Source organism: Myxine glutinosa, chromosome 14 (assembly GCF_964187855.1).
Source record: "Myxine glutinosa chromosome 14, kmMyxGlut1.1, whole genome shotgun sequence".
Lineage (NCBI taxonomy): Eukaryota > Metazoa > Chordata > Myxini > Myxiniformes > Myxinidae > Myxine > Myxine glutinosa.
In genome coordinates, this window is record NC_136274.1 from 54,275,550 (window position 1) to 54,292,967 (window position 17,418).

General features: G+C 46.4%; 1 protein-coding gene across 1 annotated transcript in view; it reads right to left on the reverse strand.

The window, feature by feature from the left end:
* Nucleotides 1-17,418, reverse strand: part of LOC137439787 (uncharacterized) — a 141,932-nt gene that overhangs the window by 95,094 nt on the left and 29,420 nt on the right. The window contains exons 9-13 of the mRNA XM_068135881.2: nucleotides 11,949-12,043; nucleotides 10,847-11,068; nucleotides 7,699-8,018; nucleotides 7,398-7,598; nucleotides 3,959-4,069 (exon numbers count right to left, since the gene is read on the reverse strand). Of these exons, the coding sequence (XP_067991982.2) occupies nucleotides 3,959-4,069; nucleotides 7,398-7,598; nucleotides 7,699-8,018; nucleotides 10,847-11,068; nucleotides 11,949-12,043 (949 nt within the window). The remainder of the gene's footprint in view (nucleotides 1-3,958; nucleotides 4,070-7,397; nucleotides 7,599-7,698; nucleotides 8,019-10,846; nucleotides 11,069-11,948; nucleotides 12,044-17,418) is intronic.

Consider the following 17,418-nt stretch of genomic DNA (forward strand, 5'->3'; position numbering starts at 1 on the left):
AAGGGGTGGGGAATGGGTAGGAGGGGATGACAGCAGCAGGACGAAGGGGAGGCTAGAGTAAGGGAGGTGAGGGGGGAGGGAAGGGGTGGGGAATGGGTAGGAGGGGATGACAGCAGCAGGACGAAGGGGAGGCTAGAGTAAGGGAGGTGAGGGGGGAGGGAAGGGGTGGGGAATGGTTAGGAGGGGAGGACAGCAGCAGGACGAAGGGGAGGCTAGAGTAAGGGAGGTGAGGGGGGAGGGAAGGGGTGGGGAATGGGTAGGAGGGGAGGACAGCAGCAGGACGAAGGGGAGGCTAGAGTAAGGGAGGTGAGGGGGGAGGGAAGGGGTGGGGAATGGGTAGGAGGAGATGACAGCAGCAGGACGAAGGGGAGGCTAGAGTAAGGGAGGTGAGGGGGGAAGGGGTGGGGAATGGGTAGGAGGGGATGACAGCAGCAGGACGAAGGGGAGGCTAGAGTAAGGGAGGTGAGGGGGGAGGGAAGGGGTGGGGAATGGGTAGGAGGGGATGACAGCAGCAGGACGAAGGGGAGGCTAGAGTAAGGGAGGTGAGGGGGGAGGGAAGGGGTGGGGAATGGTTAGGAGGGGAGGACAGCAGCAGGACGAAGGGGAGGCTAGAGTAAGGGAGGTGAGGGGGGAGGGAAGGGGTGGGGAATGGGTAGGAGGGGAGGACAGCAGCAGGACGAAGGGGAGGCTAGAGTAAGGGAGGTGAGGGGGGAGGGAAGGGGTGGGGAATGGGTAGGAGGGGATGACAGCAGCAGGACGAAGGGGAGGCTAGAGTAAGGGAGGTGAGGGGGGAGGGAAGGGGTGGGGAATGGGTAGGAGGGGATGACAGCAGCAGGACGAAGGGGAGGCTAGAGTAAGGGAGGTGAGGGGGGAGGGAAGGGGTGGGGAATGGGTAGGAGGGGATGACAGCAGCAGGACGAAGGGGAGGCTAGAGTAAGGGAGGTGAGGGGGGAGGGAAGGGGTGGGGAATGGGTAGGAGGGGATGACAGCAGCAGGACGAAGGGGAGGGTAGAGTAAGGGAGGTGAGGGGGGAGGGAAGGGGTGGGGAATGGTTAGGAGGGGAGGACAGCAGCAGGACGAAGGGGAGGCTAGAGTAAGGGAGGTGAGGGGGGAGGGAAGGGGTGGGGAATGGGTAGGAGGGGAGGACAGCAGCAGGACGAAGGGGAGGCTAGAGTAAGGGAGGTGAGGGGGGAGGGAAGGGGTGGGGAATGGGTAGGAGGGGATGACAGCAGCAGGACGAAGGGGAGGCTAGAGTAAGGGAGGTGAGGGGGGAGGGAAGGGGTGGGGAATGGGTAGGAGGGGAGGACAGCAGCAGGACGAAGGGGAGGCTAGAGTAAGGGAGGTGAGGGGGGAGGGAAGGGGTGGGGAATGGGTAGGAGGGGATGACAGCAGCAGGACGAAGGGGAGGCTAGAGTAAGGGAGGTGAGGGGGGAGGGAAGGGGTGGGGAATGGGTAGGAGGGGATGACAGCAGCAGGACGAAGGGGAGGCTAGAGTAAGGGAGGTGAGGGGGGAGGGAAGGGGTGGGGAATGGTTAGGAGGGGAGGACAGCAGCAGGACGAAGGGGAGGCTAGAGTAAGGGAGGTGAGGGGGGAGGGAAGGGTGGGGAATGGGTAGGAGGGGATGACAGCAGCAGGACGAAGGGGAGGCTAGAGTAAGGGAGGTGAGGGGGGAGGGAAGGGGTGGGGAATGGTTAGGAGGGGAGGACAGCAGCAGGACGAAGGGGAGGCTAGAGTAAGGGAGGTGAGGGGGGAGGGAAGGGGTGGGGAATGGGTAGGAGGGGAGGACAGCAGCAGGACGAAGGGGAGGCTAGAGTAAGGGAGGTGAGGGGGGAGGGAAGGGGTGGGGAATGGGTAGGAGGGGAGGACAGCAGCAGGACGAAGGGGAGGCTAGAGTAAGGGAGGTGAGGGGGGAGGGAAGGGGTGGGGAATGGGTAGGAGGGGAGGACAGCAGCAGGACGAAGGGGAGGCTAGAGTAAGGGAGGTGAGGGGGGAGGGAAGGGGTGGGGAATGGGTAGGAGGGGAGGACAGCAGCAGGGTAATAAAATAAAGGTTTTAAAGGCTTTAGAGAAAAAACAAAAACAAAACCATTGAATGGGAAGTTCACCACCACTTACCATCTTTTACACCACACTATCAAATTAATTACTTTAGTTCTTTGCATCTGTTGTTTGTGTCCTTTATGATGTCCTTAAAAACAGCAACAGTTTACAATTTTGTTTGACTGTCAGACAAGCGGACAGAGTAAAAAAATGACTTTACTCTCTGTGGATGTACACTCGAGACATTCCGTACAATTCATCGAATGCAGAGCCAAAGTACTGCTACACTGCAGGTGTTCGTGTTCCAATTAGTGTTCCAGTGTTCAAAATATAAAGTTAAATTGAAACGAAGTAGTTCCCCAATAAGAGACTGATGTCTGTGGACAGATAAAGAGAGCCAATCATTGCTTAACCCTGATTTTCGCTTCGTGCGCACCTGTCGTCATTGAAAAAATGGCAAAAAATATTCATCAGAATTTTTTGTATTTTAGAGGTAAAATAAATAACCTCATAAAATAATTCTTCCATGCTTGTCGTATCGATAGTCCGGCAGCTAAGCTAAATATAGCATAACAATTGTGCATTTTGTGAGGAAAGCACCAAATTTGGCACACTAGTAGACTATCATATTATGAAAAGATCTGGATATTGGGCCATCTCAGATTCAGAGATTTGATTTTTGCAAGATTTGCAGATTTTGCAGATTTGCAAGCTGAGATTGCAACGCCAGGGACGGCCGACTCCTTCCTACGAGTTGCCCACGTCACCCGCACAAGAAGAGCTCATCAAATCACTGCAGCGGCACTGCACATCCTGCAACACCGTGCGTATGAACGCCACTGTATGACATATGCTGATGATGCAGAAGACCTGCCTGAGTTCGAAGACTGGTGTCACCAGAGAGGAGAAGACATTCCCAACTTTCAGTACTGGGCAACTGTGCTGGAACTAGAGATGTTGGTACTGGTCTACGTGCGTTCTCTGCGGCAGGCTTCATTCACGACGTACCTTGATGCCCTGACGGAACTGGTCCCATGGTTCCATGCCTTAGACCACACACACCATGCCAGGTGGGTCCCTGTTCACCTGAGGGACACGGTTGCACTCCCAATGAAGCACCCAGATGTAGCCGGAGAATTCAGGGCTGGCAACTTCACTGTACAGAAGACGAAGAAGGTGTTCTCTTCGATCCCAATCGACCAGGCGCATGAACAGAATAACGCCTGCATCAAAGGAGATGGTGGAGCAGTCGGCCTCACTGACAACCCAAGTGCCCTGCGGCGTTGGATGATTGCCGGGCCAGAAGTTGCCAGGGCCATAGAAGAGTTCCAAGATGGCCATCAACACTGGGGGAGGCGAGAGGACACACGTCATCACGACCAGACACGAAGTGTGCAGACCTCTTTCGCCAAGGATGTCCGCGCCCTTGTCAGCGTCATAGAAGAGCTTGGCAACCCCTTTGAGGAAGAGAGCATGGATCTGGTTGTCCTTGACACAAAGGAAATTGCAGGTCCTGCTGCAGTTGAGACTGTCAGGAATGTGAAGAAGATTGGCCAAGAGCAGTTCCAGGCTTTCACCATAGAATGCCTGGTGGAAAGGACCAAGCCAATTGATGATGCAATTCGTCGGAACAAGCTGAAGGTGTCATTTTGGAAAATGGCTGCCACAGCCATCGCGGGCTGAATTTGAGATGGCTCAATAATGCCAATATCCAAATCTGTTCATAATAGGAGAGTCTACTAGTGTGCCAAATTTGGTGCTTTCCTCACAAAATGCACAATTGTTATGCTAAGTTGCCCCACTACAAGGGGGATATATCTCTGCAAGTTTTTATCAGTCACAAAACTGTAGCACAAGTGACCATCAAGCTTTTGCAATGGGCTGCCATTCTCTCACCTGAAAGACCTTGGGATACTCACCTGTGATGGTGACATTTGTGACGACGAGGGTCTGTACATTGTGAGCCCCAAGAGCAGTTTTCCACAGGCCAGAACCACTCGTAAACCAAATGTATGGCTGTTCACCTTCAACTGCTCAACAAACAAAAAAGGTTAAGAATTTTCATTTCAAGGCATCAGACAACAATCTGTGCATGATTATTATTTTTTTCGTCTAAAAGATCAATGTTCATGGATCAAGATGATAGAAAATTAGATGAAGGTAGGGCATGATAATATCCTTGTAATAAATGCAAAGGTTCACTGATGTCGATCCCGTCTTTGTGCTGCATGTGATATATCGTCTTCTTCTTCTTCTTTTTCTTCTTCGTCCATATGCAGCACAAGGCTGTGGGGTCGCATCAATTGCTGAGGGCGTGGCTGTGCTGCTGATGCAGTTCCCTCTGCTGGTTAGGACAGGAATTAGTCATTTGTTCAGGATGCCGGTGATAACTCGCCTACTCTTCATGAAGGACACCATGGGATCTTTAACGTCCACCAAATAATGCTGGCAGATAGCCATCCGAGGGACAGCACCCACATGGCCTGCACCCACAAACACTGGGATGACTGTTTATAGCTGGGGCCAGATTCGAACCCTGGCTACACACAGCTTAGAGGCGAGCGTGCATAGCTCTAGGCCATCCTGTCATCCCTGGGATGTACTACATGTGACTCTATGAACTTGCGATAACTGTTTCAATAAATAAAATAAATTAAGATCATTGGTGGGAATGGGAGAACACTTGGAATGGCCATGATGTACTGCCCGGATGAGATGAGCTTGATTGATCTGACTTAGGGAGGGAGTTCCACATATGCGGGAAGACTGGAAGAGAGGAACAAATGAGTGAGCGGTGAAGATCTCGCCTGGATTTTAGAAGGTTAACAAGGAAGGGATTACTGGGTTTCAAAGTTGGAATTAAATAGCTAAACCATATCAGTTATCTTTGCACAATGATCCATTAATGAATTCGAATCTGAAAACTGGAGCATCACGAAAAAAATATCCTCGGTTTTAATATACAGTGTGTGTGTATATATATATATATATATATATATATATATATATATATATATATATATATATATATATATATATATATATGTATATATATATATAGTCGCGTCTACCATGTAGTGAAGACCTCAAGGTGACAGATTACCAAAGCGAGCTTTAACTCCAAGGCGTTTACCCAAAACTATGGCGGTGTTATCTCTTCAGCACGCGAGGGAAACGGAAACAGAGTTCCCTGGTCTTATTTGCATGGATGGACACGACACGGGGGGGGGAAGGGGGGGGGTTATCCAATACCCACAGACTCAGTAATGGGTTTAATGAAAATAAATGCCAGGATAACAAATGGAATGCACAGTAAAATCTAATTCCTAAATGAGGATCCTCCATTCAGACACAATTACAACACAAGGGGAAAACGATAGTAAAAATAAATGTGGTGTGGTGCGTTGGCTGGTACTCAGCTCCGGTTTCCACAACGGTTTGGGGCTGTCACAGGTCCCGCATCCCTGCATGGGAAAACACGCAATGGCGCGAAGTCGGGTCCTTCTCGTTCGGCTGCACCGAGCTCCGACCGTCCCGAACTTCCCAGGCGCACACGACACGAAGCACAGCCGTCACGAGCCAATACCAAGAGAGCGAGAGAGAGAGAGAGAGAGAGACAGAGATGCGTACGTCTTCACCAATGCCCGGAACAGAGAGAGTGAATGCGAAAGCGACTGCCTTTTACCATGTGAGGAACAGAGCGAGAGAGAATGCGCCTGCTCGTACCCTGAGCCAAGAGAGAGAGAAAATGGCGGTGCTTTCCCTTTTTGCTCCGAATGTCTCGAACATTCTCTCTGACGTCACCCACGCTCCAATCACCGAGTGCCGTCGAATTGTCCCAACCAATCGTCCTTCGGGGAGTGGCCTCATGGCCAAACTTGGCGCCCATCGAGAAGTTTCGGCTGGGTGGTGTCATATTGTCTGGGTACCGTCGGCGATTATGTTATTTTAATCATGGGCCGGTCGCATGGCTAGATGAATGAGCTTTATAAGAACGAAGGTAAAAATCACAAGTGCAATTACACACTGGGAATTTATCCATAGGCCCTAACTAATTAGCAAAGCTCCACCCCTCGCATGGAGACACACAACGCTTACACGGACATCCGGTCCTAACTTAAATACATCGAGGTGGCTTCACGGCATACAGAGCACGTTACTCCATACAATTCTACCGCGACTACGGTATTTCATTACCTACCCCCATACAGCCCAACGGCTAGGGTGCCAGCTTAGGATCCAAGGATCATGGGTTTGAATCCCGGTCGATCGCTGAATTAACGCCAGGGGGGTTGACTCAGCCTGTTATCCTTCCGAGGTCGGCAAATTGAGTACCAGTTCACTGGTAATTCCCTGTGTGTCGTAAAAAGGCGACAAACAGGGTTGGTGGCAGGAAGGGCATCCGGCTGTAAAACATTGCTTCAAAAAGGGGACCAAAAAACAACAACAACCACGGTCCCCGAAAAAGGCCAACCCCGCTTTGCGGGGAAAAATGGCCTCAAAAAAAATAAAAAAATACACATAACAATATATATATATATATATATATATATATATATATATATATATTTTTTTTTTTTTTTTTTTTTTTTTTTTTTTTGAGGCTTATGGGAGAGCAAGGCAGAAATGACAGTGAGACAAACATCAAGAGAATGAACAAACAGGAAAAGAGGAGAGGGAATAGGAGAGGAAACTCAAACTACCAAGGAAGATGGTTGAATTAGGAAAGGATGATGAGGGCAATAAAGATCCTGGGTCAGAATTGGCGATGACAAGCCATGGGGCAGACGTGATGCTGGGGCACAGGCCCATAGCGGATAGTAGTACTTATTCCATTGAGTTACAAACAAAAGCCTTGTAGACTGTGAGTAACTGATTTTCCAAGGAAATACATGGATTGACAGAGGATTCCAAGACTGCAGCTGGCTTTGGAGGTAGGCTTTCCTATGTGGTCGAACCAGGAAAGGTCATAGCTGATGGTGAGGCCTTGCAAGTTTAACAGACTGAAACTCTTCCAGTGGATGATCAAGAAAATACACAGGTGGGTTTGTTTGATGAGCGATAAGGCGAGATAATAAGATTTTCCCTGATTGAAGGACATGTTCCATTTATCAGACCAAAGTCCAAGCATTTCTAGATGAGGAACAAGACAGGGCCCAAAACACTGCCTTGGGGAACTCCAGCCTTCGCTAGGAGAGGGGAGGAGAGGGTTCAATCGATGGTAATACAATGACTGCAGGAGTCGAGGAAGTCAAAAATCCAGGAATGAAGGTAGCCTTCCATGTCACAGATGGAGAACTTGGAAAGCAAAAAGGTTTGATGAACAAAATATATGATGAATCAAAACAATACCTTTACCTTTGGGCGGGAGAGTCTGCCCAGAGAAATTGGCCGTCCATGGGCCTTGACCGGAGGTAGATGTGGCACGAACACGAAAGATGTAGTTGCTGCTTGGTGAGAGTCCTTCCATCCGATGTTGGAGACCAAGTGAAGTGCTCAGCACCTGGTCTTTTAAGCTCGTGTTCATTACTTCCACCTCATAGCTCCAGTTTTGCCACGCTGCATAAAAACAGATGAGCAGAAGCTTATTTTGGTGTCATTACTACTCAACATCGTTGAGAGGAGAGCATTTTATCCACAGTGAGTCTTGATAACCCACCAGTTTCAGCGACGTCATCGACGGGTTTACTCCATTGAAGGAACACCTCATCTATTCCAAACCAGGCCTGGAACTCATCTGGAGCCTTTGTGGCTTTTGGAACGGGTTGCGCTGCGGTGGCAAAGTATGCAACAGGTCCACCAATACTTCCCAGACTTTGGCAAACAAAGATCACCTCATTGTAGACGTACAACTGCGCAAGTGGGTTCCACTCTTCAAGCAAAATGGATGTGGGGAGGCTCAAGATCAGCTGATTCTCTTGAAGGTGGTCAAAGTCGAGCAATTGTTCTTTATTCCTTAAATTCTTGAGAGAGCGCATTCTGCTCACAGGTTACATGATCACACATATATATATTAAAAAAACATGGACTTTAGATTTTTGCTATGAACTTACTATAATTCACCAAATGTCTGTCTGTCTGTCCGTCCGTTCCCAGGTACCGCAAAAACGGCTGAACCGATCGCAGCAATATTTTGGGTGGGTCATCCTGGGACCCCCTGGAATAAAATAGGCTATATTGTTTTTCCAATTTTCCAAATTTTCAAATTTTCCAGTTTTTCCAAACACGATCGAATAATATTTACCGATATGAACAGTGATGTGGCCTTTATTGAAATTCTACAAATACTGTTTAGATTTTCATGAAAATTATGAACCTGCCGCAAATGCGGAAGTGGACAGATGACGGCAATGCGTGGGTTTGATAATATCCAAATACAACCGTCATTCAATCGTAATGTTAAATCGTTAAACATTAATCGTGTTAATCGTTTTGTTAAAGTATCAATGGATGATTGGAATTGAGTGAATACAATTACGATTTTGAATTCGTAATTGTGTTCACCCAACCGTACGGAACTTCACATCAGGATTTAAATATTTGTTGATATCACGAATGTTGTTAAAAGTTTATTTTTTATATATTTATGTTATTTAATTTGTGATCGGAGTTATGCTGTTTGGAATGAAAAAAGAGATATCGAGTTCAAGTGAATGACGAAATGCCGTGACGGTTTCTACTTTCTAAACGTGAAATTCGCGGGTCGCCATATGCAGATTCGCCATTGACTGGTTACAGAACAAAAGTACCCTTTTGTTTGTGAACGGGTACGTTTTTCTTGGAAGTCCTTCACTAACTTGCTGTCCATGTCTGACGTGCGACTGAAGGTGCTACAGGAATGTGGAATTTATTGGTTTCATGCTTTAGCATTCGCCATTTCTGCATTGTCTGCTTGCCTCTGGCCTCCCACCCATGCGTAGCACGGGTACCTCACTAGTATATTCAATGTGAAAGCAAACAAAAACTAGAACAACACTCTTTAACGTCGACCAATATGCCCCCTCCCACATTATTACATCATTATACATACCTGTACCAAATTTGATTGAAATCCCTTCAGCTGTTCTCAAAAATCACATTTTTACCTGACATGACCTCTAAAAATCACATGATGCCAAAATCTAGTCAGTTCATCTTTGCATCATAAAATATGCTTTTTGCGAATTTTGGTCAAAACCCCATCACTGGTTCACAAGTTGGCTAGGTAACAGCAATTGACATAACAGGACCTCTGACCTTTGACCTCGTGAGCTCAAAATCAAACCACTTCATTTTTGCATCATAATACATACTCGTTCCAACTTTGGCCGAAATCCCATCACTGGTTGACAAGTTATCATGGTAACAGAATTTTTTTTACCAAACATGACCTCTGACCTTTGACCTCGTGAGCTCAAAATCTAATCAGTTCATCTTTACATCATAGTACATACTTGATCTAAGGTTGATTTAAATCCCTGCAGCCATTCTCAAGTTATCGCGGTAACGGAAACTTATTACGGATGCACGGACAGCCAGACAGACAACCTGAAAACATAATGCCTCCGGCGACTTCGTGAACAGAGGCATAAAAACTCTCCATTTTATAATCATGTTGCAAGAAGGTTAACATGAGAACAAAGATCACCAGTTAAAGTGACCCAAGCTACCCATCTGTGGTTACTGTGAACAAACAAATTAATGAAAAATCACTCATAGAGTGACACTTGGCAAAACAGAACAAAGTAGCATGGCACTCAGTGGAGCATCCTTTTGACCTCAAAAATAGTTCGCGGTTGAATTCAGTGACCTGATATGTAAATCCTATTCAAATTTCAAGTCAATCGGATGAAAATTGAGAATTTTAGAAATTTGAAAAAAGTGGTTGACCTTTGGCCTATGTTGACCTTTTGGCCGAAGCTAATCTCAAAAATAGTTAGCGGTTGAATTCAGTGACCTGATATGTAAATCCTATTCAAATTTCAAGTCAATCGGATGAAAATTGAGAATTTTAGAAATTTGAAAAAAGTGGTTGACCTTTGGCCTATGTTGACCTTTTGGCCTAAGCTAATCTCAAAAATAGTTAGTGGTTGAATTCAGTTAGCCGATTGTAAATCCTCTTCAAATTTCACGTCAATCGGATGAAAATTGAGGATTTTAGAAATTTGAAATGGTTGTTGACCTTTGGCCTATGTTGACCTTTAGGCCGATGTTGATCTCAAAAAAAGTTGGTGGTTGAATTCAGTTCGCTGATATGTAAATCCTATTCAAATTTCAAGTCAATCGGATGAAAATTGAGGATTTTAGAAATTTGAAATGGTTGTTGACCTTTGGACTATGTTGACCTTTTGACCTATGCTGATCTCAAAAATAGCTGGTGGTTGAATCCAGTTTGCCGATATGTATATCCTATTCAAATTTCAAGTCAATCGGATGAAAATTGAGGATTTTAGAAATTTGAAAAAAGTGGTTGACCTTTGGCCTATGTTGACCTTTTGACCTCGACCACAAAAATATATAGGATTTTGTCGGACCACGAACGCTACCATTTGGTGAAATTTCGTGAAGATCGGTTTAAAATTGTGACCTGTAGGCAAGTATAAGTGAGCGGACAGACACACAGACACACACACACACACACACACACACACACACACACACACACACACACACACACACACACACACACACACACACACACACACACACACACACAACCAGAGTGATCAACATATTTGCAAAATTTATATATTTTTTTTTTGCCAAGTAATGAATCATTTCGTAAGAAACAGCACTGACAGCGTCGACCCAAAGAAGTACTTTCTTACTCCTGGATGTCCAAGCCGTTCAGCGTCACTGCCATGATGGACCATGTGGAATGGTTAAAGAAGAGCACTCTTTGCGACTCAAAACTGATTGCCATTGCAGTAATGGCATCACTATGGACCAGGTGATCTGTGTGGCACGCCGGACTGTCGCAGCTGCCGTTGATAGTGGGACTTGGCAGATCCGTGCGGAATATGCCTTCCGAGGAAAGCCAAAACAGGAATCTTGACAGCACAAGGAAAGTAAGCAGAACAACCATTAGTTTTTCTGTTTTCACCAAGAACAGTTTTCCCATCTTTGGCATCATTGCTACTCCCAAAGTTCATCAATAATTACAGCAGATTATGCTGATTACTTAGAACAGTTGAGGTGTCTGTACCCACCAATAAGGGTGTGGTCATTTGGAGATTATTACCTCGACCACTGAAGGTGGACGAAGGTGAAGCTTTCACCCTTGTTTGTCTGTCTGTTAGTGAGCAGGATATCTTAAAAAGTTGCACACGGGTTCGGACAAAACTTGGTGGAGAGGTTGGGTATGTGACAAGGACCGAATGTTTAAATTTTGGTGAAGATCCGGATCTGAATATGAGAATTTCTTCAGTGATTCCCCACAATAGAGATAGGGCAAAAAAGGACATATAGCAGGATATCTCAAAAAGTTATGGACGAGTTATGACAAAACTTGGTGGGCGAGTTGGGAAGTTGGTTCAAGAACAAGCCAATTAGATGTTGGGTCACGTTCAAATCCAGATCCGGTCTATTAGGGGGATACAAAACGTAAACTGTTCAGCCTGGTGGAGATATGCTCTCTAACGACTGTCTTTATCGTTATTCATGTCATAGATAGATGGGGAGATAAATTTAGAAAGTTAAAATTGATAAAAAGAAGATTTTTGAGGATGACAAGAAACGAAAAGTAAGGAATGGGAATGTGCGGAAAAAAGGGAAAGTTTGGGAGATTGGGGTAAAGGCAAAGATACTCACATACACCGAATAACTAGATAGCTCTGTTATGATTGTGAGATTTCTGTTATTTTAAGAGAAAACAAACAAACAATATTTTTCATTATCATAAACAAGGCCTGGTGGATGGTCGACCTTTACCCATTGTAGGGATCTGCAATGATGGTGGTGGCTGAGGTGTTGAGCACAAGGATCTTGGATGGTGCTGGGCAGTCCAGCAGCTCACAGCGCAGCACCTGGCAAAGTGCCAAGGAACATTTTAAATCCATCAATTGGAACATTCTTTAAAAGTCTGGCAAATCAATCAATTGGAACATTCTTTAAAAGTCTGGCAAATCAATCAAATCGTCCATTCTTTAAAAGTCTGGCAAATCAATCAATTGGAACATTCTTTATATAGTCTGGCGAATCAATCAATTGGAACATTCTTTAAAAGTCTGGCAAATCAATCAATTGGAACATTCCTTAAAAGTCTGGCAAATCAATCAATTGGAACATTCTTTAAAAGTCTGGCAAATCAATCAATTGGAACATTCGTTAAAAGTCTGGCAAATCAATCAAATGGTACATTCTTTAAAAGTCTGGCAAATCAATCAAATGGAACATTCTTTAAAAGTCTGGCAAATCAATCAAATGGTACATTCTTTAAAAGTCTGGCAAATCAATCAATTGGAACATTCTTTAAAAGTCTGGCAAATCAATCAATTGGAACATTCTTTAAAAGTCTGGCAAATCAATCAATTGGAACATTCTTTAAAAGTCTGGCAAATCAATCAATTGGAACATTCTTTAAAAGTCTGGCAAATCAATCAAATGGAACATTCTTTAAAAGTCTGGCAAATCAATCAAATGGAACATTCTTCAAAAGTCTGGCAAATCAATCAATTGGAACATTCTTTAAATAGTCTGGCGAATCAATCAATTGGAACATTCTTTAAAAGTCTGGCAAATCCATCAATTGGAACATCCTCCTGGAACAAGGCTTCCGCTTCCGGTCTTGCTGGCGAGGTTTCGTTTATTCGCAGCTCTCCACACTCTCCATCGAAATCGAAGTTAAGTAATTGTTCCCATTTGTATTTTCGTTATAACTGTATTTATTTTATGGTGTTGTATGTATAGTGTGTCCCGAGGAAGATTTTCGGTGCAAATCTTTCATACCTGTATAGAAAATCATGTTAATTCGTGTCGTGTCTTTTGAGGCCTTGTACAGTGTCAAACCTTGAGGCTTTGTTTTTCTCTCAGCGGTCCGTCGTTTGTGCTCCAATAACTTTCGTTCTCTGTTTTCCCAGTCTTTTCACCCCATAGCCTACTTCCTTGTTTAAAATCTCAACTCAAAAAAAAAAAAAAAAAAAAAAAAAAAAAACATTTCCTTCTCTGTTCTTATTTGTTGTTCTCATTCGTTTATTCGTTCTTATTCGTTCGTTCGTTCTTCGACCACGTGTTTCTCCCCCATTTCCCCAGATAGTTTTCACTGTTAAACTTTAAAATGTTTACACTTTCCCCTCAAGTTCTGTATTCCATCATATATTATAACACCTTTTTCTTCTTCTTCTTTAAAAGGCTGCTTTCGACTTGCTCACCAAATCTATTCATCTCAAAAAAAAATTCCATCTCTTACAGTGCCTCTTTTCTACATTCCCTAAACTCTCCTGCACTCCATCCTCCCTCCAGCGTCCTTAAATGTATTTTTGACTCGAAGGTCACAAGAAACTCATTTTGCAGTAAATGTTCGTTTCCCATTAGACGTACACTTTCTAAAATCCAATCTCACCCCTCCCCTCCAAATCTTCCCCATAACTCTCCCCTCCAAATCTTCCCCATCACCCCTCCCCTCCAAATCCTCCCCATCACCCATCCCTTTCAAATCTCCCCCCTTGCCCCTTCCCTCCTAAACTCCTCCTACACCCCTCCACTCCAAGACTCCCCCTTGCCCCTCCCCTGCTAGACTCCCCCTTGCCCCTCCCCTGCTAGACTCCCCCTTGCCCCTCCCCTGCTAGACTCCCCCCTCACCCCTCCCCTCCAAATCTCCCCCATATCCCATCCCTTTCAAATCCCTCCCCTTGTCCCTTCCCTCCTAAACTCCCCCCTCGCCCCTCCCCTTCAAATCTCCCCACCCTCATTTCTTCTCAATTTCCCCCCTCTCACTCCCCCTCCTCAAAGCATCCTCCCCGCTTCTTCCCCCTTCAAACTCTCACTTCCATCTCCCCCAACCTTCTGCCTTGCTCTTCCCCCTCCTCAAATAACACCTCATTGTGCCTCACCCAATCACCATCAAACCTTTTGTCCGCCCCATCCTTCCCTTTCTCCGAGCTATTCTGAAATCTCTGACACACCTTCAACAGCTCTCCCTACCTCTTCCACCTCTTCCACATCTTACCCTTCCCCTCCTCCCCCCTGTTCTGTATCCGATGCTTCCCCTTCCTCTTCATTAACGGTATGGACCTCAAACATCCGGGGCCTTCGTTCAAACTTAACTGATCTCTCCATACAGGTTGCTTCTGACAAACCAGACGTGATCTGCTTAACAGAAACTTTCCTCCTTCATGATGTCTCTGATTCCTTAGTATCTCTCCCGGGTTACTGCCTCCTCCGGTATGATAGACCTGAGCCTCGTCCTGGAGGTGGGGTTGCTATCTTTATCAAAAACTCTCTTCCTCACTCGCCCTGCTCTGCACTCTCTCCACCTCACCCCCAGGAATACCTCTGGCTACAGCTTCCCCTTCGCTCCCACCTCTTGTTCATATGTGTGTTGTACCGTCCACCAAACAGTGATGACTCCATCTACATCTCGCTGTCTGATAATATGGACCAACTTCTATCTACTCATCCCAACTCTCTCTTCCTCATATGTGGTGATTTCAATTGTCACCATGGCAGTTGGCTGGGTGTGGGTACCTCTCTCACCAGCCATGGCTCCTCAGCAAAGGACTTCTGCGACTCACTGGGACTGACACAATCTGTCAATTTTCCGACCCGGCTCTCAGTCAACGGAGCATCTTCTCTTCTGGACTTGGTTATGACTAACTTCCCTGAAAATGTCTGCTGCTCTTCTTCTGCTCCAATCGGCTCATCTGATCATGTGCTTGTTAAAGTGGACATCTCTCTGACCATTCTCAGGGAGCCTGCTCAGCGTCGACGAGTCTGGCATTTCACTCAGGCCAACTGGCACGGTCTTCAAGCAGCCATCAATCATCTGGACTGGTCTCCCATCTCTACCACCTCTGACATCAACTCATCCTGGGAATTCTTCCAAAGTAAATTGCTCTCTCTCATGCACAGATTTATCCCGTCTCGTCTTCAGCTGTCATACCCTTCCTCCCGTCCATGGTACACAGAATCTTGTGGTGAGGCTGTTGCCCAGAAACAACTTGCCTTCGTCTCCTGGAAAGCAAATCCAACGGAAGGAAATCTCATTTCCTTTCACAAAGCCTGAAACAAGTGTGTGTCCACCCTCAGGAGAGCCAGGAAAAAATATCTCTCCGTTCTCAAGACCGAACTCTCTTATCTGTCTCCCTCTTCCAAATCCTGGTGGCATCTGGTCAAATCTGTTTCAGGTGTTTGTTCCCTCTCCATCCCCTCCCTTACCTCAAATGGCTACACAGCTGACTCCGCATGTGAAAAAGCTGAATGCCTCAACTCTGTGTTTGCCTCTAAATCTTGTGTCCCAAACCCATCCCTCTCTGTACCCACCGTACCCAGTCCTACCCAGCTGCTCCTGGACTCCGTGTCCTTTCCTCCTGACAAGGTGGAAAAGTTTCTGTCAACCCTCGACTCTGATTCTGCAACTGGACCTGACGGCATCAGCCCACGGGTCCTAAAATCCTGTTCTTCTGCTCTTTCACTCCCTCTCTCTGTTCTCTTCACCCTCTCTTTTGCTCAAGGTCAACTGCCATCTGCTTGTAAATCAGCCAACATCACCGCTTTGCACAAAAAAAGTGCAAAAACAGATCCTAGCAACTACAGACCAATCAGCATTCTCCCAATTATCAGCAAAGTCATGGAATCCATCATTGCTTCGGATATGAAATCTTTCCTATTCTCCAATGGCTTGATCTCTGATCATCAATTTGGTTTCAGACCAGGTCACTCTACTCTGGACATGCTGCTTCTACTGTCTCAACAATGGATGGAGGTCCTCAATGCCAAACAGGAAATTAGAGCTGTCTCCCTCGACATATCACGTGCCTTCGATACGGTCTGGCACCCCGCTCTGCTCACCAAACTCTCCTCCTTTGGTATCCATGGAAATCTCCACGCATGGCTGGCGGACGTCCTCTCTAATCGTAGTCAACGTGTGGCCCTGAATGGGTTTCTCTCATCTCCTCTTCCTGTTCAGGCTGGAGTTCCCCAAGGCAGTGTTCTGGGCCCTGTGCTTTTTCTGGTCTTCATCAATGATCTCTCTGACTCTCTTGAAAATCCTCTCTATCTCTTTGCTGATGACTCCACTCTCTGCCGCTCCGTTCCTCATCCCTGAGATTGGCAGTCTGCAGCCTCCTCAGTCTCTGCGGCCCTGGACAAAATCACAGACTGGGCAAACAAGTGGAACATGTCTTTCAAGCCTGACAAATCTCACACTCTTACGATGTCTCTCCAAAAAGACCGACTGGACAACCCTCCCATCTACTTTCTGAATAATCCTTTCAAAGAAGTTTTGTCACTCAAGCTTTTGTGTCTCACTATCTGCCATGATCTTCCTGGGAAAACCACATTTCCAAGCTGGCCTCCAAAGCCAGTCGCCGACTGGGCATCCTCCGTCGTGCGAAGTCCTTCCTTGGCACACCTGAGCTCCTCACCACATACAAGGCTTTCATCCGCAGCTCAATGGAGTACTGCTCTCCCCTCTGGGTTGGTGCTCCTGCCTCACACCTAGCTCGTCTTCACGCTGTTGAAACAAAAGCATTCAGAATCATTGGAATCTCCCGCGATGACGCTATCTCCGAGGGCCTTTCACTTACTCACCGCAGGCAGGTTGGTGATCTTTCCGTCTTCTACCGACTCCTCTCCGGCCTTGCTCCCCCAGCTCTCTCTGGGCTCTGTCCCCCAAATATTCCTACAGGTCGCACAAGATCTGCCTGCAACCCTCTTATGGTTAAACTGCCAAAATCAAGACTCTCTGCTCACCTTCACTCCTTCATTCCTTCATTCCTCTTTTCTCCCACCTCTGGAACAAACTCCCTCACTCTCTTCAATGCCACTCCTCCCTCCAGGTCTTTAAAACGGCTGTTCACCAGCATCTCTTATCTTCCCCAATCCAAAACCTTGATCTTTTCTACCCCTGCTAATATCACCCCAAATCCACTTTTTGAGGTGCCGACTTCTTTCCTGGAAGTCCTTGGTGTCCTTGCATTTTATACCTATCCTGCCCCCCCCCTCCCCCCATCCACTTTTTGAGGTGCCGACTTCTTTCCTGGAAGTCCTTGGTGTCCTCGCATTTTATACCTATCCTGCCCGCCCCCCTATCCTATCCTGCCCCCCCCCCCATTTATACCTATCCTGCCCCCCAGGCCCTCTCCCTTCCACACATCTCCCGATGTCCCTGCTCTCAAATGTTGTGTTTGTGTGCTTCCTCCCCTTCTCTCCCCATCTTGTCGACCGCTCCCCTTTTTATATA